Consider the following 24,676-nt stretch of genomic DNA (forward strand, 5'->3'; position numbering starts at 1 on the left):
AAAAGTAAGAGATAAAAAGTAAAGAGGGAGCTCTGAGTGGGTGCCTGGTGTTTCTGACTTTAAATTTTGCTACAGGATGATCTGCGGGCATGTTGTCAATATCTGTGGTCAGGCACAAAGTCAGTTATATCCTATTTTAGGTATGGTACCTGAGCAAGTACCAGAGAATTCACCCTCCTCAGAGCATTAAACCTCCAAACTTCAGCCTGGGTGGGAGAGGGGCAGCTGCCCAGAGACATAAGGTTGGAGAAAGGATCTAGAGATTTCACTGCTCCTCAAGCAGCTTTCACCTAGTCCCCTTTATTTTCGGACATCCTAACCTTCATCTCCCCTTCACCCCTAATTCCTGAGGCATCTCTTGTAGTTCCGGAACCTTTTGAAGATTCTGGTTTAAATTGCGTTGTTTCTCAAGTTTCCGCACTGTTGGGGCCTGGGACACTTACCCCTCATACTTGTGCTTTCAAGCTTCCAAAATGTTGCTGTCATCTCCCTTCCCTTGTGGGTTGAGGTTTTCACTGGAATTTAAGCATGGGAGGAGGCGAAATTAGAGGCTGTATTCGAACTGCTGTCTTAATTCAACAGATATCTGTAACTTCAAAATCTTTGGGCCATTCCAACCATGTAGCACAGTCATCCCTTCCAAGGCATCCTACTTCTCCATTTTGAGGACTCCCTCCAGTTTCAGACTCCACAAGGAAGACACAAACAACTATGACACAGAGCCAAAGAGAGGCACATAGATGGTAGACAATATACACTTGAGTCAACTGTCTGCCGGGCACCGAGGCCCCGGCTCCCTGGGCTCGACGTGCTAGGGGCACCGCAGCCTCGGCCTCTGTCCCTCTCCCGCAGCCCCAGATCCCCCGGACTTGGCGACCGCCCAGCTCCTCCCCTGCCCAGCCGGGGAGCTCGGCCCGGCCCCTCCCTTCCCATCCATAAAGCAGGCGCCACCAGGGAATCCGGGACAGCTCTGCTGACTGGTGAGCCGCTGGCATGGCCTGGCCGCAGCTCCGGTGCTGGCGCCTCGTTCCCTCGCTGCACGGGGCCCTGGGGCTGGCTCCTCTGCTGCTGCCGCTGCTCCTGGCGCTGCGCGTCGGGCTCGGGGCCGACTGCCAGTGCCAGGCCCCAGCGCTGTGCCGGCCCATCACCCATCGCTCATCGCCCCGACTTCGAGGTCAGAGGCCTCTCTCCCCTGACGCTCCAGATCTGGTCCTCAAGGCCCTAAGAGGAGTTACAGTAGAATAACCGAACCCGAGAAAGAGGTGTTGGGGGCGCAAAACCAGCTTTGACCTCTCGCGGAGGGGCCTTTCTGTCCACAGATCTCCTTCAGCCTTAAAGATTAGGAAATTTTGGCTCAGAGAGGTTGAGTAACTCCTCCCAGGTCTCACAGTAAGTATTCCAACCCAGATCTGACTCTAAGTGCAAGTTCCTTGCATTGCCCTGCTGTGCCTCTCCCCAGGCAGTCTGGCCAGATAAGCAAGGAGGCTGGTAAGGAGATACTTCCTAAGTAGCAACACCCATTGGTTTCCAAGAGAACTGAGGATCAGTTTGAAAGAATCTCAGCACTCCCACGGTCCAGTGGAAGAATGAAAGTTCTGCTTACTTTGCTTTTCTATACCTGCCACACAAGAAGGGGGATAAAAATAGGTCTTTAAGTAAAAATTCCATCTACCCACCTAAGAATTTATAAGGCCTTGGGCAGCTTTAAGCAAACACCCTTTCGGAGGTAAGGTGAAGACCACTTGTCTGCCTAGAGTTTGATGACTGCACCAGGAACTGGACACACCAGGCAGGTGGAAAAGTTCAGTCCAAAAGAGCAATTCTTGTGTAAACATAGTGACAATTGCCAGTTCTTAATCTAGCAGATTACATTTGAGGCAGGGACATTTAAATGTCAGTTAAAAAAAGTAATATAATTGCTTAGAAGAAGTAAAAATGGTGGAAGTGTTTATGGAGAACCTGCCTAGTGTGTAAGCCTAACATCTGAAAGCCTTTCTGTAGCACCCAATACCTCTTAGTCGGTTAGGCGGCATCTGTGGGCATTTAGAAAACCAATTATGCAAAGAAGCCAAATTTTGTTCATTTGTATGCTGGTGGTTAATGGTCTTTTCTCTCTACTGACCTATATTTTTCAAAGACAAAGACTAGACTGCATTACTTTTTCCCTTATATATTCAATTGGTTCATTAAGCTATTTTTTAGTATTTCTATTATATCACAAGCTCTCTGTATATTTTTAACACATTCAATCTTAGTTATCAGAATTGAAATAGGGGTAAGGTTTGTGACATAAATATGATTCTAAGAAGTCTAAAAACAATGGGCTGTTCAGTTTCACATTTTGTAATTTTTATTATTTCAGTGGGTAACTGCCTAGTAGAAAAATGGGTTATGCAGTTATTTCTGAAAAATAAACAAAAAACCAAAAAGGAGACAGAAAATTAGGAAAAGCCTGGTTTAATTTTTATAGCTAGCTCTCCCCACCCTCACCCATCCATTCTCCTCACAGTGGCCCAGTGATCATAGATATCGCTCTCCCTTTCTCTCTCCCCCTCTCCCTGTGTGTCTGTCTGTCTCTCTCATTTTTTAATGCAAATCTTACGATCCTCTGCTTAAAATACTTTAATGCTTCCCATTCATCTCAGGAGAAAATAGCAACTCCTCAGTGGTCTACAAAGCCCTACTTGATCCTGCTACCACCTACCTCAGTAGTTTCATCAGTTTCATCTGTTTCCATGTACTTTCAGGAGTTCTGTGCTCCAGCCTCACTGACCTTCTTTTGGCTCCAGAAATTCAGAATTCTCCTGAGGTATTGAGACCTTTGCCCTTTTTTGTTCACTCTTCTGAGAATGCTCTTTTTTGTGCATTGGTACCCCTCCTCTGTCCCCTGTCTAGGTCATTGCCCAGATTTCTGGCCTCCCCTAAAGAGTGTAGTCCTCAGGGAAGTTTTCCTGCCTTACCAGGGTTGCAGGTCCCCTTTATATGCTGTCATGGCACCCTGCATTTCCATGTAGCCCTTAAAACTACTGCATTAAATAACCAATGGACCTGGTCTGTGTCACTAATGCCTAACAATATACCCTGCCTATACCTTACTGGGAATTCAATAAATATTTGCTAAATCAATGAATTAACACATTATTTGGGATAAAGTAAAAATGATCAGTGCTTCTAATATTATCTGTGGAGAAAAAAATACAGGAGAAACATAACATCAACCATCTTAGTATTTAACTTGAGTACTAGTCTAAGAAGTAAGGTTCACCAGAAATCATTCATAGTAAATGCAGTATCTATGAGTCCATCTGCAGCGGCCAGAAACTTGAGTATTTTCAACCTCCTCCCTTTCTCTTACCTTACTCATTCAGTGGATCAGAGTCCTGTTAATTTTGCCTTCTTAGGATCTTCCAGATTTATTCATTTATCTCATAGTCTCCACTGCTCCACAACTTTAGTTGAGGTCACCATCATCTCTGGCCTGCATTCTTCCAAAGCTTTCCTATTAGATATTCTGCCTCCAGTTTTGCCTCTTTAAACCAGTTTCCACTTCAGCTGAAGGGATTTTTCTAAAATGCATACCTAAAATATGTATATTCTCTTTTTAAAACCCTTTCCCTTGGGATAATTTCTCAAGAGGGCTTCAAGGTCTTTCATGATTTAACCCTGCCTACCACCCTCAGGTTCTTCACTGTTGTCTCCCTCCAAATTTTAGGCGTCAGCAAACCTCCATGCTCTGCCTCCAGGCCTTGACACTTGCCCCTATTTCTTCCTAGCCTACCGTCTCCTACTTTCCAGGCCCCACTAATTTCCTCTGCCACCAATTAATTGGGACCCCTATGTCTTATTCACTGTTGTACTTTCAGTGCCTGGCATATGATCAATGTTTAATTGTTACTTTGGGTGCATGATGACCCTTAGCTAGCCATAGTCCATGATTTCTTCTTTTAATTTGATAATATTACTATTTATTCATAATGGTTATTTCGAAGATTAATGACTAATGATTTTCTGTGATCTTGAGATATTATTTCTTCGTTTGGAAAACTTAAATTTGGGGCTTAGTATTCCAAAATTATGAGGTGTTTTAAAGACATTTGGATCTCTTTGGAATGAGTTTGTGAAGTAAATTTTATTAAACTGTGAAAAGCATATATGTACAAAAGATGTATATTTCTTCCATAGGAGATGTATCCATAAGGGATATCATTAATGCTACTTTAAGAGCATCCTGGTTAGCTCAACAAGTTAAGCTGGCCAAAACACAATATATGGATGGAATTAATCTAGACAAGAAGTTGCTCGTTCATCACATGAATATTATGCGTTAACTGCTTTAGTCAAAGAAACTGCAGACTCTTTCCATTGTGAAATTGAGGGATCACAGGTAAAAATTCATTTGGTGTTTTTTGGAAACCCCTTATCTTTCCTATCAAAATGTGTTCATGAAGGTATGGCAAATAGAATCTCAGTTTTATTGAGTAGGAAGAGTTTCAGTACATCCTAAAAAATTTTCTGGAACTTTTGAGTTCTTAACTAGAGAAGTTTTATAAAATTTTAAGGTGCCAAATCTGTTCTTTATTCACATCAGGATACAATACTGGAATTGCCCCACCTACCTGCCTTGCAGCAGAGTTAGAAATATTAGATAGGCAATGGGAATCAGGAAGGATTTAGCTGCCCAGGCTCTGCTTTCATCAGTGCAGGACAGAAACAGCTCTTGCCTAAGAGTAGAGGTAGTTCTGGGGAAGTGTCTCACTTGCTCCATAGACTCTGAATTACTTTGCAAAGCACCCAAGGCCCAGTAAGGCTCAAAGCCTAATTCCATAGAGCTTGTCAGTGCTGTGACAAAAGGCAGTATTTCCCTAGTACCATAATGAGCATGATCAGAGAGAAGATCACAACATAAGGACTCTTGCCAGGCAATGTGTGAGTAACAGAAGGACAGTGTGGCCCCAGATCAGTGATTCTCAAAACTGGTCATACACCAAGATAACCAGGAATCTTAAAAAAATTAAACACACACACGTACACTGGGTCCAACTCCCAGAGATTCTTATTCAGAGAAATGCAAACCAAAACTACAATGAGGTGTCACCTCACACCAGTCAGAATGGCCATCATTAAAAACTCTACAGGGCTTCCCTGGTGGCGCAGTGGTTGAGAATCTGCCTGCTAATGCAGGGGACACGGGTTCGAGCCCTGGTCTTGGAGGATCCCACACGCCGCAGAGCAACTAGGCCCGTGAGCCACAACTACTGAGCCTGTGCTCCGCAACAAGAGAGTCCGTGATAGTGAGAGGCCTGCGCACCGCAATGAAGAGTGGCCCCTGCTTGCCACAACAAGAGAAAGCCCTCGCACAGAAACGAAGACCCAACACAGCAAAAATAAATAAATAATTAATAAACTCCTACCCCCAACATCTTCTTTAAAAAAAAAAAAGTCTACAAATAATAAATGCTGGAGAGGGAGTGGAAAAAAGGAACCCTCCTACACTGTTGATGGGAATGTAAATTGGTACAGCCACTATGGAGAACAGTACGGAGATTCCGTAAAAAACTAAAAATAGAGTTGCCATATGATCCTGCAGTCCCACTCCTGGGCATATACCCAGACAAAACTATAATTCGAAAAGATATATTCACCTCAGTGTTCATAGCAGCACTATTTACAATAGCCAACACATGGAAGCAACCTAAATGTCTGCTGACAGGTGACTGGATAAAGAAGATGTGGTATATATACACAATGGAATATTACTCAGCCATAAAAAAGAATGAAATAGTGCCATTTGCAGCAACATGGATGGACCTAGAGATAATCATATTAAATGAAGTCAGACAGAGACAAATATCGTATGTTATCACTTATATGTGGAATCTAAAAAGTGATACAAATAAACTTATTTGTAAAACAGAAATAGACTCACAGACAAAGAAAACAAACTTATGATTACCAAAGGGGATAGCGGTGGGGGGGGCGGTAGGGGGGAGATAAATTAGTAGTTTGGGATTAACATATACACACTACTATATACAAAACAGATAAACAAAAAGGACCTACTGTATAGCACAGGAAAGTATATTCAATATCTTGTAATAACCTATAATGGAAAAGAATCTGAAAAAGAATAGGTATATATATATGTACAACTGAATTACTTCGCTGTACACCTGAAACTAACACAACACTTTAAATTAACTATACGTCAATAAAAAAGTATATTACAGAAATTATAAAGGAACACATTAGGATGTTTCCTTCTTAAAAAAAACTATACAATAATTTGTTAGTGGACACATAAAAAATGACGGAAATTTTGACATCCAAAACATAAAATGTCGGGTGGTGGAGTATAAAAATGTAGAGCTTTTGTATGTGTTCTAAGTTGTTAACAGTTTAAAATAGACTGTTGTAACTATAAGATGTTTTAAAAAATTATTTTTTCAAGTGTACAACATAATGATTTGACATTTGTATATATTGCAAAATGATCACCACAATAAGTCTAGTTAACTTCCATCACCATACATAGTTACAAAATTTTTTTTTAATATAAGCCACATGATAACCACAAAGCAAAAACCTACATTAGATATACAAAAGAAAATCAGAAAGGAATCAAGCATGCCACTACAGGGAATCACAAATCACAAAGAAAGAGAGCAAGAAAAGAAGAAAGGAAAAAAGGAATTAGAAAATAGCCAGAAAACAATTAACAAAATGGCAATATTACGTAGAAACCTATCAGTAATTACTTTAAATGGAAATGGACTAAATTCTTGAATCAACAGACACAGAGTGGCTGAATGGATTAAAAAAAACAAGATCCAACTATATGCTGCCTATAAGAGACTCACTTCAGCTTTAAGGACACACATAGACTAAAAATGAAAGGATTGAAAAACTAGTTCCAGGCAAATGGAAACCAAAAGTGAGCAGGGGTAGCTATATTTATATCAGACAAAATAGACTTTAAGCCAAAAATGGTAACAAGAGACAAAGTTCATTATATAATTATAAAAGGGTCAGTTCATCAAGAAGATATAACAATTTCAAATATTTATTGTGGGTGCTCCACATCAGAGCACCCAAATGTATTAAATAAACACTAAGATATCTGAAGGGAGAAACAGACAGCAATATAATAGTAGAGGACTTTAGTACTCCACTTTCAGCAATGGACAGCTTATTCAGACAGATAATCAATAGGGAAACGTCAATAAGGAAACTGTAGTTAGATACAGTAAGGCTGGTAAAAGGTATAAACTTTGTTGTAAGATGAATAAGGTCTGAGGATTTAGTGCATAACATGATGACTATAGTTGATCGTACTGTATTGTATAATTTGAAATTTGCTGAGAGTAGAATTTTAGTGTTATCACCAAAATAAATAAGGTGATGGCTATGTTAATTAACTTGATGGGAATACTTTTGCATATATATGCATATCATCATATTGTACACTTAAAATATATTACAATTTTACTTGTCTATTATACCTTAGTAAAGCTGAGAAAAAACTGCTAGGCTAGACAGTGAGTTTTTTGAAGGCAGGGACCAGTTCCTTGATGTCTAACACAATGTTTAAAAAGTACTTATTGAATATATGAATGATACCTGCCTTTCAAAATTTTAAGTCTAGTTAAGTAGGATATATATAGTATAAACTAATAACTCTAAATCTATCTCAGAATCACCTGGGAGTGCTTGTTAAAAATATGCCCAGAAGTTGATTCTGGCATAGATTCTAGGAACTGTATTTTTACCAAGTGTGATAGGTGATTCTGGTGTAGTTGGTCAACATGAATTTGAGAGTCACTGGAAAAATAATAAATGATGTAACGATCAACAACTCTGTGGCTTTATACAAGTAGGGAAGGTTTGTCAGTGTGGAATTCAGCTTTTCAGATGAGTACAATTTAGATAAAGAATAGCAAATACCTGGTATGCAAGCCACCATACTCCTCTCCTCACACATTTTGGTCTCGGAAACTTTTCCCTCATTCTCTAGATTGCTGTTGTTAATAGGGTAGAATTAATATATGGGAACTTATTTGCTAGTCCTGATTAAGCTATAGTGAGAGCAAGGGGGAAGAGACTGAGCAAAGATTTTGCAGTAGGAATGTCTATTTCCATGTTTGAGGGGCAAGTAGAGCAATTTGGGCTGCTATGTCAAGTTCATGTTAGTTAAGTTAGTGGGAAGTAGAGTTGCCAAGATGAACCAGATTGTGGAAGATCCAGGATGTGACACTGAAGAGTATGCATTTTATTCTGTATGTAATGGGTAATGTGTATAGAAAGTATTTGGGGAAGATTATTTATGGTAGTACGTAAAAAAGTCTAGAGGAGAGAGACCTGTAAGGACTAACCCAGTAATCCAATAACTTGGAATTTATGGTTTGAACTGGGATGATGGCATAACCCTAACACTCAGCAAGTGTTCAATATTCATTGAATTAATTAATTAATGGAAAGGAATGGGCAGAAAAACTGTGAGAGGCCACTCAAAGGAAAATGTGAGATTAGTTATGGGGTGTGAGGGAAGAAGAGTCACAAAATGGCCCAAAGGTTCTTAAACTGGTGACCAGAAAAAAATGACTAATATAGAGCCCCAGCAAGGAGAAATGAGTTTTTGGGAAAAGATGATAATTTAGGATTATAGAATTTGTGATCACAGAATTAAAGAGCTAGAAGTGCTCTTGAAGGATTCTTTCTACACCTTCATTGTTACATGTGGGAAAACAGATCAGATATTTAAAATGAAATAACCTAGTTATAAGAGAGCCAAGAAAAGAACCAAAGTCTATTGATTTCTTTTCTAATTTCTTTTCTAATAATGCTGCCTTCTCAAAAATATGAGATTATCCATGACAGGAAACCCAGGTGAAAATATTCTCACTGCTCAGGAGGAAACCCAGGTGAAAATATTCTCACTGCTCAGGAGAGAGGTAAGGACTTACAAAATGGATTTGAAATTTACCTGCTTAGAGGCAATCACTTTCTCTATTACCTTATTATACTTCCATTTTGTAAGAGGGGACAGTGATAAAATGAAGTCCACTATGTAAAAATTTCACTTTATAACCTATTTTGCTGGAGAGCTTTGGGGAAAGCCTAGACTTACAAAGCAGAGCTTCCTTTAGTGTTAATAATGAAAGAATTACAGAGAGAATTTTGAGAAAGTCCTAAAAAGAGTTATAGTAGAATAAATTAGCCAAAGTGTAAAAATTTAACTAAAATACCTCAATTTTTTGTAATATTAATCAATACATTTATTGAGAGCCTAATTAAGAAGAAAACTTTTAATGAAGCTTTAGAATGTTTGCAGACCTATATTAATAAAATAAAGCTAATTAATATTCAGTTAAGGCAATAAATCTTTTTTTTTACATTAGGTCTCAGAACTTATTTATTTTATAACTGAAAGTTTGACCCTTTGACCAACATCTTAAGGCAATAAATCTTTTTTTTTTTTTTTTGCGGTACGCAGGCCTCTCACTGTTGCGGCCTCTCCCATTGCCAAGCATAGGCTTCGGATGCGCAGGCCCAGCGGCCATGGCTCACGGGCCCAGCCGCTCCGCGGCACGTGGAATCTTCCCGGACCGCGGCACGAACCCATGTCCCCTGCATCGGCAGGCGGACTCTTAACCACTGCGCCACCAGGGAATCCCGGCAATAAATCTTTGAAAGAGATTCATCCTTATTGAGGACTGGCTCACTATTCAAAAATGAAAGATAATTTAACACTCAAGTTTTATTTGAATATTTCCATAAAATAAGACCATTTAAGTGATTTGTTCAACATTTTGAGTTAATTTATACTTGTAGCCATAAAACACCACTACTCTTTAACTATAATGTTGGACTAAACTTACCATGTAAAGTAATTGTAAATCAAGGGCTCAAGCTGCCAACACAGTCCAGTAAGCTTGTGCCAAGAGATGACCTATTTAGCTTGCATGATATTTTTAAGAACTTTCGTATTTGAATGCTTTTAGTGTGCTTTTACTCTCTAGTTGCTTATGGGCCCTACCACACCCTACTGTGATTACACCAGTTTCCTTCAGTCAGTCGAGTTGCTAGTCTGTCCTCTGGAGGCATGTGACTTTAAACTCCTCTTCTACACAGTGCCTGCTCCTGGTCATTGTATATGTCCAAATATGCCTGTGTCCAAATATATGTCCATTATCTAAATATATGTCCAAAACATTGTCCAAAATATATGTCTGGGTCAGTCCGTGTAGGCAAAAAATATATTTCTTAGAATTGTTCTAGTTCCATACATGTCAAACCTTAAGTCAGACACACAAGTGGTTCTTTTTGAGGGGGGGGAGTAATATGAGGCAAGAGAATATATAATCAACAAAACATCTGCCATAATATGCATATTTGATCATGTTACATAAAATGGTTTTCCCACAGGTAACATTTGATGTATCTTGGTCTCCAAACTGCTTAGGTAGGAGGTGCTATAATTATACTGGAATTGCAGATGCTTGTGACTTTCTCTTTGTGATGTCTTATGGTGAACGAAGTCTGGTCTGGTCACAATGTATTGCAGGAGCCAATTTTCCCTAAACTAAGACATTAACTGGTAAGAATTCACAAAACAATCATTTATCAGCGATATTAATTCTATAACCTCAAACATTAAGATATATTTTAGTATTTCTAAGTCATTTGTATACCTTTTCCATTTGTAACGCTTTCTTGAAACATATAAAAACCTCTTAATTTGAGAGCTTTAAAGTTTACAAAAAGTTTTAAAGTTCTGAAGTTTTCAATTACCTCTAAAAAGTCTTGGGAGGTAGGTGTATTATATTAACCCTCTATTATAGATAAGATGAAGGGTGTTAAGTTCTCATGATTGCACAGCTATTAAGTATTATATGGTTGGAACTCAAGCAGGTGTTCTAACTTCAAGTCAACACTCTTGTCAGAAAGTTACACGAAGAAGATATTTGCTTACTTAGAATCTGATAGAATATTTTTGTTGAAATAACCAATGTTAAATAATTTAATAGCAAAGGTAGCTATAAAGTGAGTACCTATTATACATGATTGATAGGACTGGCTTTATCTTATTTGGCATTTACTATTAGTACCCATGCTACATTAAAAATTATATTTCTATTAGAATTAAGAGTACTTCTGGGGTTTCCCTGGTGGCGCAGTGGTTGAGAGCCCACCTGCCGATGCAGGGGACACGGGTTCGTGCCCCGGTCCGGGAAGATCCCACATACCGCGGAGCGGCTGGGCCCGTGGGCCATGGCCGCTGAGCCTGCGCGTCCGGAGCCTGTGCTCCGCAACGGGAGAGGCCACAACAGTGAGAGGCCCGCGTACCGCAAGAAAAAAAAAAAAAGAGTACTTCTGATCTGTCATTCATATGATGTGGCCTTTGCATTATCCTTTCCAAAGTTTGGATTGGTTTATATCCCATCAACCAATTGAATTAAAGATTGCTTGCTATCTTTTGGACTTAAGTGAGATTTTCTGGGATAGTTAGCATAGATTTAAGTGTTGAGTAATAAATAAAAATTATTTTATTTTTCATATAGAGGTAAAATCATAGACCCTGGCCTCATTTTATCACGTCCTAATTGTCTGGATAGAATAGTCTGATCATAAGCATATACTATTTAAAATTTGAAAAATAATTTGTGTTATAATACAAAATAACTATTTAACCCAATGTTTGCCAACTGTGTTTATGAAAGAGATGATAATTATGTATATCAATAAAAGGTTCATTATCAAATATGTTTGGGAAATGATGCATACTCCACCCCTCTCTTGGATATTTAACAGTACACAATAACTTTAAAGCCTCTGAAAAACAGCAAATTTACTCAACATCCTAGCTAATCTTGGAACATATCTTGGTGGGAAAACATAATTTGCAGCATGGGCAAGAAAGAGATTGATAGTACCAGGAATTTGTTCATTTTTCTCTTTGTTTCCTATAACTACAGATTATCTGCTACAGAGTAAGATGGGGTCATTCCTTATCCCAAGCTGTAATCCATGCTTATAGGATATTGATAAAATGGGGAACACTTGTGTGTTCTGTAAGTAATTGTGAGACCACACCTGCCAGAAAGTTTAAGACTTATAGAACTTCTTTTAAAGCTTTAGAATCTAGAATATCAAATCCATGCCTTAGCAGTTAATAGACACAATTAGCATGCTTTCCTAAAATGTGTCATTGTTACTAAAATGTGTCATTGTTCCTAAAATTAAATTTTGTGAATTTTTTGCTTCAATTTGATCTAAATTGTTTTGAATATTTTCTATTATTCAAAAAGAAATTGTTTAGAAAGTGATACCAAATTTATAGTTCTTAAGAGATGACTTTTATAATATATTTGAGAAACACCATATTAATATTTTACATAAATGTACCTGTTGTTACAAACTTGGATTCTGAGTGGTTGCATAGCTTGTATGAACACATTAGTAGACATATGAAGAGAAAAAAATATGCTTTTTCTGTTCCTATTTGGTTAGGATATGATGACTACATCAAGACAGGCATTAACCCTAAGAAACTTGTAATGGGTATTCCCTGGTATGGTTATGATTATACCTGCCAAAATCTATCAGTGGTAAGAAAAGATCATTTCTTATGTAATTTTTTTCTCTTTCTATTATATTTTTTAGAGTCTGTTTTGTTTCCTCTATATAAACTTCATTTTATTTATAATTTAGAAATTTCTCTCTATATAGAATATATACACTTTATTGAGAATTTATTTAATATAGTTTGAGACTAAAATGTAGACAGTTTATTTTAAATAATTAAATCCCATACAAGTTTCTGAATATTATATTTCTATTTAGTAATGAAATTTAACTTTTATTCCATATAGTCAGGTTATCTATCTGTAGTATATATTTTATGTCTAATAAATAATTTTATTATATTTTTAGATTTGCTTAATTGCTTAAGATTTGCTTAATTGATAATCTATAACATGAACATTTTTGCATTTCTAGAATCATGTTTGTACCACTGCAAACCCTTGTAAAGATGCTGTATACCGTCAGGTGGCCTATCAAATGATCATGAAGCAAGTAAATAGTTCTACTTCTGGAAGACTGTGGGATAAAATTCAGCAGTCTCCTTATTATCACTATCAAGTAAGACTTTTCACAAGTTATCAATCTTTAGTTTTCATAATTGTGTATTTTCATAATTACATATTTGAAAGTAAGATTTTCTATCAGTTTTCTTATAGTGTACAACATACAGACTGCTGTTTACATGAGTAGACTTGTCTTTGAATCTGTGTAATCAGGAACTTTACTTCCCTTGTGAACAATTCAAGTTATGCTAATAGTGGAACTGCTCTGCATGGGCCACTTGTCATTTTAGATGATATAATAAAAACATGTGTGTCACAAACAGGATTTCCTTAAGAGTTGTCAATTATAAATGATGTCTGTGGCTTTTGAAAGAGCTTTGGGCCAAAATGGGTTACTTGCTCTGAAAACCTCTATTTCAAAGTAGCCTCAAAATTCTGATGAGGCTCTTATATAGGGAGGAATGAGGCTGAGAACAGGAGATGTGTCATCAGGGACTTCACAATGGAAAATGGTATCATTTCAAATTTATTCCACAATTCAAACTATGTGATATTCAACAAAATTAAAAATTAGAGACAAAAATATTACAAACAGAAACTTGAAGAAACAGAGTAAATGACTAGCAATTCTGTCAGGTAGTGTTTGAAAAATAGGAATTGCCATACCAAAGGGACAAAGAAAAGTCATCTTTTCCATAGTTTACCTTTAGCATAATAAAAACTTTTTCACACCTCAAAAATCTAAGTACAAACCATCTTTAATTTACCTTGAATTATGTTACTACAAAAGGAACCCTAAAATGATATGATGAATGTTAATTCCAGCAACAATTTATATTTCTTTCTAATGGTCTGGTACCCATTTACAAAAGGATGACTGCAAATATACAAATTTAATAAATTATAATTGATATACATGTACATGCCTGTATATCAATTATGTAGAAGGCTTTAGTGTAGAGCTTTTTAAACTTTAGAATCTTAAGTATAAACATTAAACTAGGGTACACTGTGATCCTGTCTTTACCAAAAAGTATTTATAGAACTCTGTTCTGGGAACTGTTAATAACACATAGACACACACACACCCCCACACACTAGTGGTTACCAGTGGGAAGAGTAGAGGCGATGGGCAAGACAGGGGTGGGGGAGTGGGAGGTACAAACTGTTGGGTTTAAGATAGGCTCAAGGATGTATTGTACAACACAGGGAATATAGCCAGCATTTTGTAATAACTGTAAATGGAAAGTAACCTTTAAAATTGTATATATTTTTTTCATTTTAAAGATTAAACATAAAAAGAATATACTAAAAAAAACACAAACACACAAACACACACAGATACACATGCATGTGCCATGGCCAAATATATTTGGAAAACACTACAAACTGTAAGTCTCTCTTGGAGATTTATAATATATAACATTATATTCAAGGATTTAAGATGTACTACAGTACATAAAGCCATTTAATTGTTTAACATAGAACCCTGTTTCCTAGCACTCTTAGAAACATGCAGGGGAACAGTGTTTCATGGATATCAGTTTGGTAAAGGGTTTGTTTAACCAATTATACATAGTTTGGAAATATGTAATTTAGAATAAATACATTACCCTATGATGTACTGTTTTTTGTAATTCCTGACTTATTTTTTCCTTAATGCATAAGAAGACACATTCTTTAAGATTTTAGAACTCAGAAAACATTTTGATGAGCCTTGAAAACCATTCATTTAATGGCACTTCAGACAACCATCTATTTATAACCAATTTGTTCTTCTTCATTCATTGTAAAATTCCACAGCAACCCAAATCAAGTTTTTGTTTTAACTGAAGAGAATCATTCTGCTTTCTTATGCTGTCTCAGCAATAGCAGCTTCATCTTGCACTCAATATTCTTGGAGGCATACATTCCTTAACCAGACATCTGTCAAACTTACATATACTCAGTTTTTCATCCTTTGATCCTTCACTATTTGAGGCATTTGAAATTTCTTAACATATCAAAAAGGCTCAAAGTACTAGCTAGAATGATGGCAAATTTCAAAGGTGCATGTCTTTGGGTTTGCCCCTGACTCTACAAAAATAAATCTTTCTATATTTAGGTACAGGTTTTGCAAGTTGCCTTTTAATATTGAATCACAATTGGAACTAGAGCATGTATAGCTTTTTCTAGTTCTACAGATTTTAAAGAACGGAATATAAGATATAGTATGAGATATGCTTGTATGTAATGAATCTACTATACTTAAATATGCCATAGCTTATTCATTTACCAAGTGACTATTGTCCTTTAAAGCAGTCATCTTAGGAGATGATTCTAATTCTCGTGGTGCTACCATAAATAGAAATATTACTGGTATTCATTGAGAACTGTCTTTAAAGAGTTCCCCAGACATATAAAAATCAGTAAATTATTTTAAATCACAGATCTTTCTATTTTTACTTCCTATCTTTTTCTCTTCCTTTACGTTTTTGCCTAATTCTGCTCCTTTCCTCTTTCTTTTATCCTTTATCCATAGCTTACATACCTTCTAAAAGAGACTGTGTTTAGCACTAGATAGAGGCAAGTGATGCTGGGGAGAAGGACTTTACAGGGTGGAAGGTGAGCATAAGACTAGTTTCTAGTTTGTGGTTCTTAGGTGGGTGCCTAAGTCACCCATGGGGTCCAGACCCAACAGGCTCTTAGACTCAATTCTGTAAGACTTAGAAAAGGAGATGTTTTCTTTGTCCACTGACATTCATCATAAACAAAATCACCTGTTGAGCTCCTAACTAGGCACATTTCCAGGAACTGTAAGGAAATCCCAAAAAGTATATAAGCTGGTTTTAGAGGACAAAAGCAGTGATTCTCCTTAACCTTGGCTACATATCAGAATCACCTATTGTAACATTAAAACATAACATAAAGAAACAAATAAATATATGTTATAGCACTAGCCCTGGAAGAGTTTGATTCAATAGGTTTCATGTGGTGTGGGTCCCAAGAATCTGTTTTTAAAAGCCCTCACAAGTGATTCAAATGTGTACAGTACATCTTGGTTGATAATCATCAGATCAGAGCAAGGAAAGAATCTTAGGGCATGAGAAGGATTTTAAATAGGATATACTGGGAGGCTCATTTGTGTAATCTCTATTGTTGTAAAAGTGCCATAAGCAATGATATCTAGAAAGTATTACATATAGAACCATGGAAAGTATTATGTATGCCCTAAAATTTTTATTATTTCATTGACTCCTTCTTGAATCATTGGATTTAAGAAACACCTTTCCCTCTTATTGCACTGAATACTTTAAAGTTACATTTTAATTTATTTGTATAGGATCAGGCTGGCCATTTTCATCAAGTGTGGTATGATGACCCTCAGAGCATTTCTCTAAAGGCAGCATATGTACAAAACCGTGGCTTACCCGGCATTGGCATGTGGCATGCAAACTGTCTTGACTACTCTGGAGATGCTATAGACAAACAGCAAACTGAAGAAATGTGGAAAGCTTTAAAACCAAAGCTGTGACAGAGGTGAACATCTTTTGTTAAACTATTAAGGTTTAGAAAAATGATCTGTTTAAACAGATCTAGTTTCTTGAAGAGATTAAAAAATATATACCTTTTTTCAGATTGCTACATATTTTAGTTATTAGTGTACTCAAAAACAGATAAAGAATAAAGAAATGCTTTGTTTGAATTTGAAAAATACATACCTATTTATATCTTCAGTGTACAACAATATAAAGGTAAGAAACAAGTCAACCTACCATATCAAATATTCCTCTGTATGATGTTTAATATTATAGTTGGGAACAACTGCTTTCACAATTTTATTATGCTAAAATTTCCTCCATATTAAAATATATGCTTACCAATCAATGCTAATTTCTAAAATATGTATAATTTGAAGTAGAAATATTTTGCTTAGAAATATATTTTTAAAAATTTAGTCTTTGGGAATCAGTTTGCTCTATATTTTTTATTCAATAAATCTAAATTTAAAACCTGCAATTTTGTGTCTTTAGGTTCATTTGATGCAAATCATTTTTCTCCTTCCTGATTCCATACAGCACTCATGTTCTCTGAGTCACCTGAATTAAACTCACTTATGCCTCCGGGGGGGGAATAATGAATATAAAGGATCAAAATACTTAGAAAATACAAGAAGATAACTTAGTACTAATATTTTGAATTAGTAGGTTAGAGCCACCTAATATTTTCCAACTAAATTATTTTTTTGAGGTTATATCTGAAATGTTTATGAAAAACCTGGTGTTGAACCCGATTCTATTCATTGGCATTTACCCTTCCAATTATTAATATTCCTTCATTTATGGACATCTATAATATATTTCTTGGTTAGTTTTGTTTCCATGGTTAAATTTTTTTCATTTTCTATATCTGCATTTTACTTTTAATTATCTAAAGACATTGGTTTCTCAACTGTTTTTTTCTTTCTAAAAGAGACATTTTGTGCAAAGAAATGTACAGAGGTCTCAGTTTCCTTTCTCAAGGCAATTAAGAAGAATATTGTGTAGAACTTATATTAGTTCCTATAAATACTTAGATTAGAAATCTGCATCCTTAAACTCTGGATTTACATAAATCCTGCCTTCCCTGTACATTTTTCCCTCTCCAAATTTGAATAAATGACAATTCAGTCATCTGTTATGAGAATATTTCATTTCCTACTTGCACAATTATTTACGGCAAAGTAAAACCAACCATTTTCCATAGTACTTGCTGAATTACTGCTGTCTCTGTATTTTTAAAATAAATTTTAAAAATTTAAATTCTTAGTACTAATCTCTACATAGCTGTAGATGCAAGTTAGATTCATATCTATTAAAATATATGATTTTTCATATTACAGTCATTCTAGGTATTACATTTTAAGACTATTAAAAAATGAAAATAATGAAATACAGTACTGTAAAATAATATGTTACACATCTGAAACCTTCAAAAATAGTCAAATAGACACCATTTTGCTTTTTTACATCTAATATTTCCTGAAACACTGTATAATAAACACATGAAAAAGGAAAAGATGTAAAACTTATAATTTATATGAAAACAAGGAGAACAACGGTTAAACAAATCTGTTCAAGTAAGTTTTTTAACAAATAAAAATTTTAAGTTAACATACCTTATTGAGATTGAAAAGATGTAATAAATTTCTTCTGTGCCAGTTCAGCTTTCAATGTGCGTAAATCTGAAACTGCTTGTTTTCTCATCTATAAAAGAATAATTGACTTTCAAAACTGAACTTTCATCTTACCTTTCTAAAATTATATAATCGTCATATAAATAAGGGTTTTTATGACAGCTTTCATGTCTTCTCTCATTTGCCTTCAATGCCTTTACTTGCACTGTATTACTATGGTAAATGTGTAGTTCATAAGTCCCTTTGAATACGCATGCTAGATATGCTACCAAATAATTTCATTTATTAGTATATAGGCATGAAAAAATTAAACGGTTCTAAAAAACTAGAGTGAGAAAGAATTTTATCTTTTGCTTATTTCAAAATCTGTTCTCATTGTGCAAAGAAAGTAGTAAAAACAAAAAACCTCTACCTCCTAAAAAAAATTCCCAAAAACCTTAATTCCCAGCCCTTAGAAACTGAATAAGTACTTAAGAAATATAAGTGTGGCAAGTGCTCTTCTAAGTGTACTATGATACTTTCAAATTTTTAATTGAAGCAGATACTGTTATTTCTCCCCATTTTACAGTTGAGGAAACTGAGATGCCTAGCAGTTAAGTAACTTGCTCAAGGCATAAAACTAGTAAGTGGCACAGCCAGGATTCAAACTTAAACCATCTGGTACCAGAGCTCCTGCTATTCCAAGTATTGTCTGTGGACCAGCAGCATAAGCATCACCTGGGAGTTTGTTAGTACTGAAGACTTTCAGGCCTCCCCTCAGACCTACTGAGTCAGATCCTGCTAATTTTTACAGGATCCCCAGGTGACATTACATTGAACTTTGAGAAGCACTGATAGTGCTATATTATCTTGAACATGGTTGCAACAGTCAAGCTAGGTTTTCTGCCCCTTAGTTCTGTATCTTATGGGTAGTTTGGGGTAAATCATTCAGAAATCAATAAAAAATTCTTATAATGTTTACTATGTGACAATTAGGCACTATGGTTAAATGTAGGATTTTTTCCCCCCAGTGCATAAGCTGAAAACTTGGATCTCTTTTCTTCCATTTGTGTTTCCTGTTTTTTCACTAATAACTCTAATTTGGGTTCAAAACATTTATATGTAATATTTATAAAATTAAAATATACAAAAATGGTAAGAACTAATTTGTATGCTTTCCAGAAGAAAAGAGCATTGAGAGAGTCATAAATGAAGGCACTGGAGGTATTTTTATTATTCCCTTCTACCCATCCAACTATCCTTAAGGGGACAAGTTTCCACATTTGATTTCTCTCCTTTTTTTTGAATGCACAGGAGTTTTAATTCACTGAACGAACTATTTTTTTGAGTGCAGACTGTATAAGAATTTTAAATAACTCCTTTTTTTGGTTTAAAATTGTCCTTTGCCTTTTTCCTTTTCTGTAGTTTAAGTTTTAAGCTTCTCAGTGCTGAGCCAGGATTTAGCCTTGAGTATGAGGCTAGTGAAAATAATCTAGAAGTGCGCTGTCCAGTAGAGTATCAACTTGCCACATGTAACTATTTAAATTGAAATTAACTAAAATTAAATCTAAAATTAAATTCCTCAGGCACACAACAATCTACATCCTTATGTGGCTAGTGGCTACCTTATCAGACAGTGCAGGTATGAAACATTTCCACCATCACAGAGAGTTGTATTGGACAGTGCTAATTCTACATAGGGGTCATTATTCTGGGTCATAAAGCTACTTCTGATAAAGAGGTGAATTGAGAGCATTCATATAACATTTTATATATATATATATATATATATATATATATATATATATATATATATGAAAATAACCAGAGAGAATGAGATAATTACCCAAGAGAGGAGAAAAAAATAAAATTAAATGGGAGCTCAGAGAGCTCAGTGGTTTGTCAGACTTATTTATGAACAACTCTAATGTAGGAATATTACTTCTTTCAAAATATTTTACGGAGACTCTATACTGATTCACAAGGTTCTTTTACTTTATTTCTTAGTGAAATTTTATTCAATTTTACTTTGGCCTTGCTAGGAATCTTTTCACAGAATTTATTATTGTATTTTTTTCATTCATGCTTTCTATTTTTTAATTTTCTTTTTTAATTTTATTAAAAAATTTTTTTATAGAGCAGGTTCTTATTAGTTATCCATTTTATACATATTAGTGTATATATGACAATCCCAATCTCCCAATCCATCCCACCAACCCCCACCACCACTTCCCCCTTGATGTCCATACGTTTGTTCTCTACATCTGTGTCTCAATTCCTGCACTGCAAACCAGTTCATCTGTACCATTTTTCTAGGTTGCACATATATGCGTTCATATACGATATCTGTTTTTCTCTTTCTGACTTACTTCACTCTGTAAGACAGTCTCTAGATCCACCAACGTCTCTACAAATGACCCAATTTTATTCCTTTTCATGGCTGAGTAATATTCAATTGTATACATGTACCACATCTTCTTTATCCATTCGTCTCTCGATGGCATTTAGGTTGCTTCCATGTCCTGACTATTGTAAATAGGGCTGCAATGAACATTGGGGTGCATGTGTCTTTCTGAATTATGGTTTTCTCTGGGTATCTGTCCAGTAGTGGGATTGCTGGGTCATATGGTAATCCTATTTTTAGTTTTTTAAGGAACCTCCATACTGTTCTCCACAGTGGCTGTATCAATTTACATTCCCACCAACAGTACAAGAGGGTTCCCTTTTCTCCACACCCTCTGCAGCATTTGCTGTTTGTAGATTTTCTGATGATGCCCATTCTAACTGGTGTGAGGTGATACCTCATTGTAGTTTTGATTTGCATTTCTCTAATAATTAGTGATGTTGAGCTGCTTTTCATGTGCTTCTTGGCCATCTGTATGCCTTCTTTGGAGAAATGTCTATTTAGGTCTTCTGCCCATTTCTGGATTGGGTTCTTTGTTTTTTCGATATTGAGCTGCTTGTAAATTTTGGAGATTAATCCTTTGTCAGTTGCTTCATTTCCAAATATTTTCTCCCATTCTGAGGGTTGTCTTTTTGTCTTGCTTATGGTTTCCTTTGCTGAGCAAAACTTTGAAGTTTCATTAGGTCCCATTTGTTTATTTTTATTTCCATTTCCCTACGAGGTGGGTCAAACAGGATCTTGCTGTGATTTATGTCATAGAGTGTTCTACTTATATTTTCCTCTAAGAGTTTTATAGTGTCTGGAATTACATCAAGCCCTTTTGAGTTTATTTTTGTATATCCATTTTGAGTTTATTTTTGTATATGCTGTTGGGGAGTATTCTAATTTCATTCTTTTACATGTAGCTGTCCAGTTATCCCAGCACCACTTATTGAAGAGGCTGTCTTTTCTCTACTGTATATTCTTGCCTCCTTTGTCAAAAATAAGGTGACCACAGGTGCGTAGGTTTCCCTCTGGGCTTTCTATCCTATTCCATTGATCTATATTTCTGTTTTTGTGCCAGTACCATACTGTCTTGATTACTGTAGCTTCGTAGTATAGTCTGAAGTCAGGGAGTCTGATTCCTCCAGCTCTGTTTTTTATCCCTCAAAAATGCTTTGGCTATTTGGGGTCTTTTGTGTCTCCATACAAATTTTAAGATTTTTTTGTTCTAGTTCTGTAAAAAATGCCATTGGTGACTTGATCGGGATTGCACTGAATCTGTAGATTGCTTTGGGTAGTATAGTCATTTTTACAATATTGATTCTTCCAATCCAAGAACATGGAATATCTCTCCATCTGTTTGTATCATTTTTAATTTCTTTCATTACTGTCTTATAGTTTTGCATAAAGGTCTTTTGTCTCCCTGGGTAGGTTTATTCCTAGGTATTTTATTCTTTTTGTTGCAATAGTAAATGGGAGTGTTTCCTTAATTTCTCTTTCAGATTTTTCATCATTAGTGTAGAGGAATGCAAGAAATTTCTGTGCCTTAATTTTGTATCCTGCAAATTTACCTAATTCATTGATTAGCTCTAGTAGTTTTCTGGTGGCATCTTTAGGATTCTCTATGTATAGTATCATGACATCTGCAAACAGTGACAGTTTTACTTCTTCTCTTCCAGTCTGTATTCCTTTTATTTCTTTTTCTTCTCTGATTGCCGTGGTAGGACTTCCAAAACTATGGTGAATAATAGTGGCCAGACTGGACATCCTTGTCTTCTTCCTGATCTTAGAGGAAATGCACTCAGTTTTTCACCATTGAGGATGATGTTTGCTGTGTGTTTGTCGTATATGGCCTTTATTATGTTGAGGAAGGTTCCCTCTGTGCCCACTTTCTGGAGTGCTTTTTAATCAAAAATGGGTGCTGAATTTTGTCAAAAGCTTTTTCTGCATCTATTGAGAGGATCATATGTTTTTTCTTCTTCAATTTGTTAATATGGTGTATCACATTGATTGATTTGCGTATATTGAAGAATCCTTGCGTCCCTGGGATAAATCCTACTTGATCATGGTGTATGATCCTTTTAATGTGCTGTTGGATTCTGTTTGCTAGTACTTTGTTGAGGATTTTTGCATCTATATTCATCAGTGATATTGGTCTCTAATTTTCTTTTTTTGTAGTACCTTTGTCTGGTTTTGGTATCAGGGTGATGGTGGCCTCATAGAATGAGTTCGGGAGTGTTCCTTCCTCTGCAACTTTTTGGAAGAGTTTGAGAAGGATGGGTGTTGGCTTGTCTCCAAATGTTTGATATAATTCACCTGTGAAGCCATCTGGTTCTGGACTTCTGTTTGTTGGAAGATTTTTAATCACAGTTTCAAGTTCATTACTTGTGATTGGTCTGTTCATATTTTCTATTTCTTCCTGGCTCAGTCTTGGAAGGTTATACCTTTCTAGGAATTTGTCCATTTCTTCCAGGTTGTCCATTTTGTTGGCATAGAGTTGCTTGTAGTAGTCTCTTAGGATGCTTTGTATTTCTGCGGTGTCTGCTGTAACCTCTCCTTTTTCATTTCTAGTTTTATTGAATTGAGTCCTCTCCCTCTTTTCCTTGATGAGTCTGGCTAATGGTTTATCAATTTTCTTTGTCCTCTCAAACAACCAGCTTTTAGTTTTATTGGTCTTTGCCATTGTTTTCTTTGTTTCTATTTCATTTATTTCTGCTCTGATCTTTATGATTTCTTTCCTTGTACTAACTTTGGGTTTTGTTTGTTCTTTTTTCTCTAGTCCCTTTAGGTGTAAGTTTAGATTGTTTATTTGAGATTTTTCTTGTTTCTTGAGGTCAGCTTGTATTGTTATAAGCTTCCCTGTTATAACTTCTTTTGCTTCGTCCCATAGGTTTTGGATCATCGTGTTTTCATTGTCGTTTGTCTCTAGATATTTTTTGATTTCCTCTTTGTTTTCTTCAGTGATGTCTTGGTTATTTAATAATGTATTGTTTAGCCTCCATGTGTTTGTGTTTTTTAACAATTTTTTCCCTGTAATTGATTTCTAATCTCATAGCGTTGTGGTCAGAAAAAATGCTTGATATCATTTCAATTTTATCAAATTTACTGAGGCTTGATTTGTGACTCAAGATATGATCTATCCTGGAGAATGTTCCGTGCGCACTTGAGAAGAAAGTATAATCTGCTGTTTTTGGTTGGAATATCCTATAAATATCAATTAAATCTATCTGGTCTATTGTGTCATTTAAAGCTTGTGTTTCCTTATTAATTTTCTTTTTGAATGATCTGTCTGGTGGTGTAAGTTAGGTGTTAAAATTCCCCACTATTATTGTGTTACTGTCGATTTCCTCTTTTACAGGTGTTAGCAGTTGCCTTATGTATTGATGTGCTTCTATGTTGGGTGCATACATATTTATAATTGTTATATCTTCTTCTTGGATTGATCCTTTGATCATTATATAGTGTCCTTCTTTGTCTCTTGTAATAGTCTTTATTTTGAAGTCTATTTTGTGTGATATGAGTATTGTTACTCCAGCTTTCTTTTGATTTCCAGTTGCATGGAATATCTTTATCCATCCCCTCACTTTCAGTCTGTATGTGTCTCTAGGTCTGAAGTGGGTCTCTTGTAGACAGCATATATATGGGTCTTGTTTTTGCATCCATTCAACAAGCCTGTGTCTTTTGGTTGGAGCATTTATTCCATTCACGTTTAAGGTAATTATCGATATGTATGCTCCTATTACCATTTGCTTAATTGTTTTGTGTTTGTTTTTGTAGGTCCTTTTCTTCTCTTGTGTTTCCCACTTAGAGAAGTTCCTTTACCATTTGTTGTAGAGCTGGTTCGGTGGTGCTGAATTCTCTTAGCTTTTGCTTGTCTGGAAAGCTTTTGATTTCTCCATCAAATCTGAATGAGATCCTTGCCGGCTAGAGTAATCTTGGTTGTAGTTTCTTCCCTTTCATCACTTTAAATATGTCATGTCACTCGCTTCTGGCTTGTAGAATTTCTGCTGAGAAATCAGCTGTTAACCTTATGGGAATTCCCTTGTATGTTATTTGTCGTTTTTCCCTTGC

The 24,676-nt window shown here is 35.9% G+C and overlaps 2 protein-coding genes across 2 annotated transcripts in view; one reads left to right on the forward strand and one right to left on the reverse strand.

The window, feature by feature from the left end:
- Window positions 1-993: 993 nt before the first annotated feature.
- Window positions 994-16,718, forward strand: CTBS (chitobiase; the record flags this gene model as incomplete). The annotated part of the gene is given in 8 exon segments (XM_082833740.1): window positions 994-1,174; window positions 4,183-4,287; window positions 4,290-4,384; window positions 10,423-10,575; window positions 10,579-10,594; window positions 12,508-12,605; window positions 12,997-13,140; window positions 16,408-16,718. Coding segments are annotated over 8 exon segments (984 nt in total). The 3' UTR covers window positions 16,600-16,718.
- Window positions 16,719-18,223: 1,505 nt separating this feature from the next.
- Window positions 18,224-24,676, reverse strand: part of SPATA1 (spermatogenesis associated 1) — a gene marked incomplete at both ends in the record, with an annotated part of 40,429 nt that continues 33,976 nt past the window's right edge. The window contains 1 exon segment of the mRNA XM_082833741.1: window positions 18,224-18,310. Coding sequence (XP_082689867.1) covers window positions 18,224-18,310 — 87 coding nt within the window.

The sequence above is a fragment of the Leucopleurus acutus genome (genome assembly GCF_964270905.1).
Source record: "Leucopleurus acutus genome assembly, chromosome: 2".
In the NCBI taxonomy this organism is placed as follows: Eukaryota; Metazoa; Chordata; class Mammalia; order Artiodactyla; family Delphinidae; genus Leucopleurus; species Leucopleurus acutus.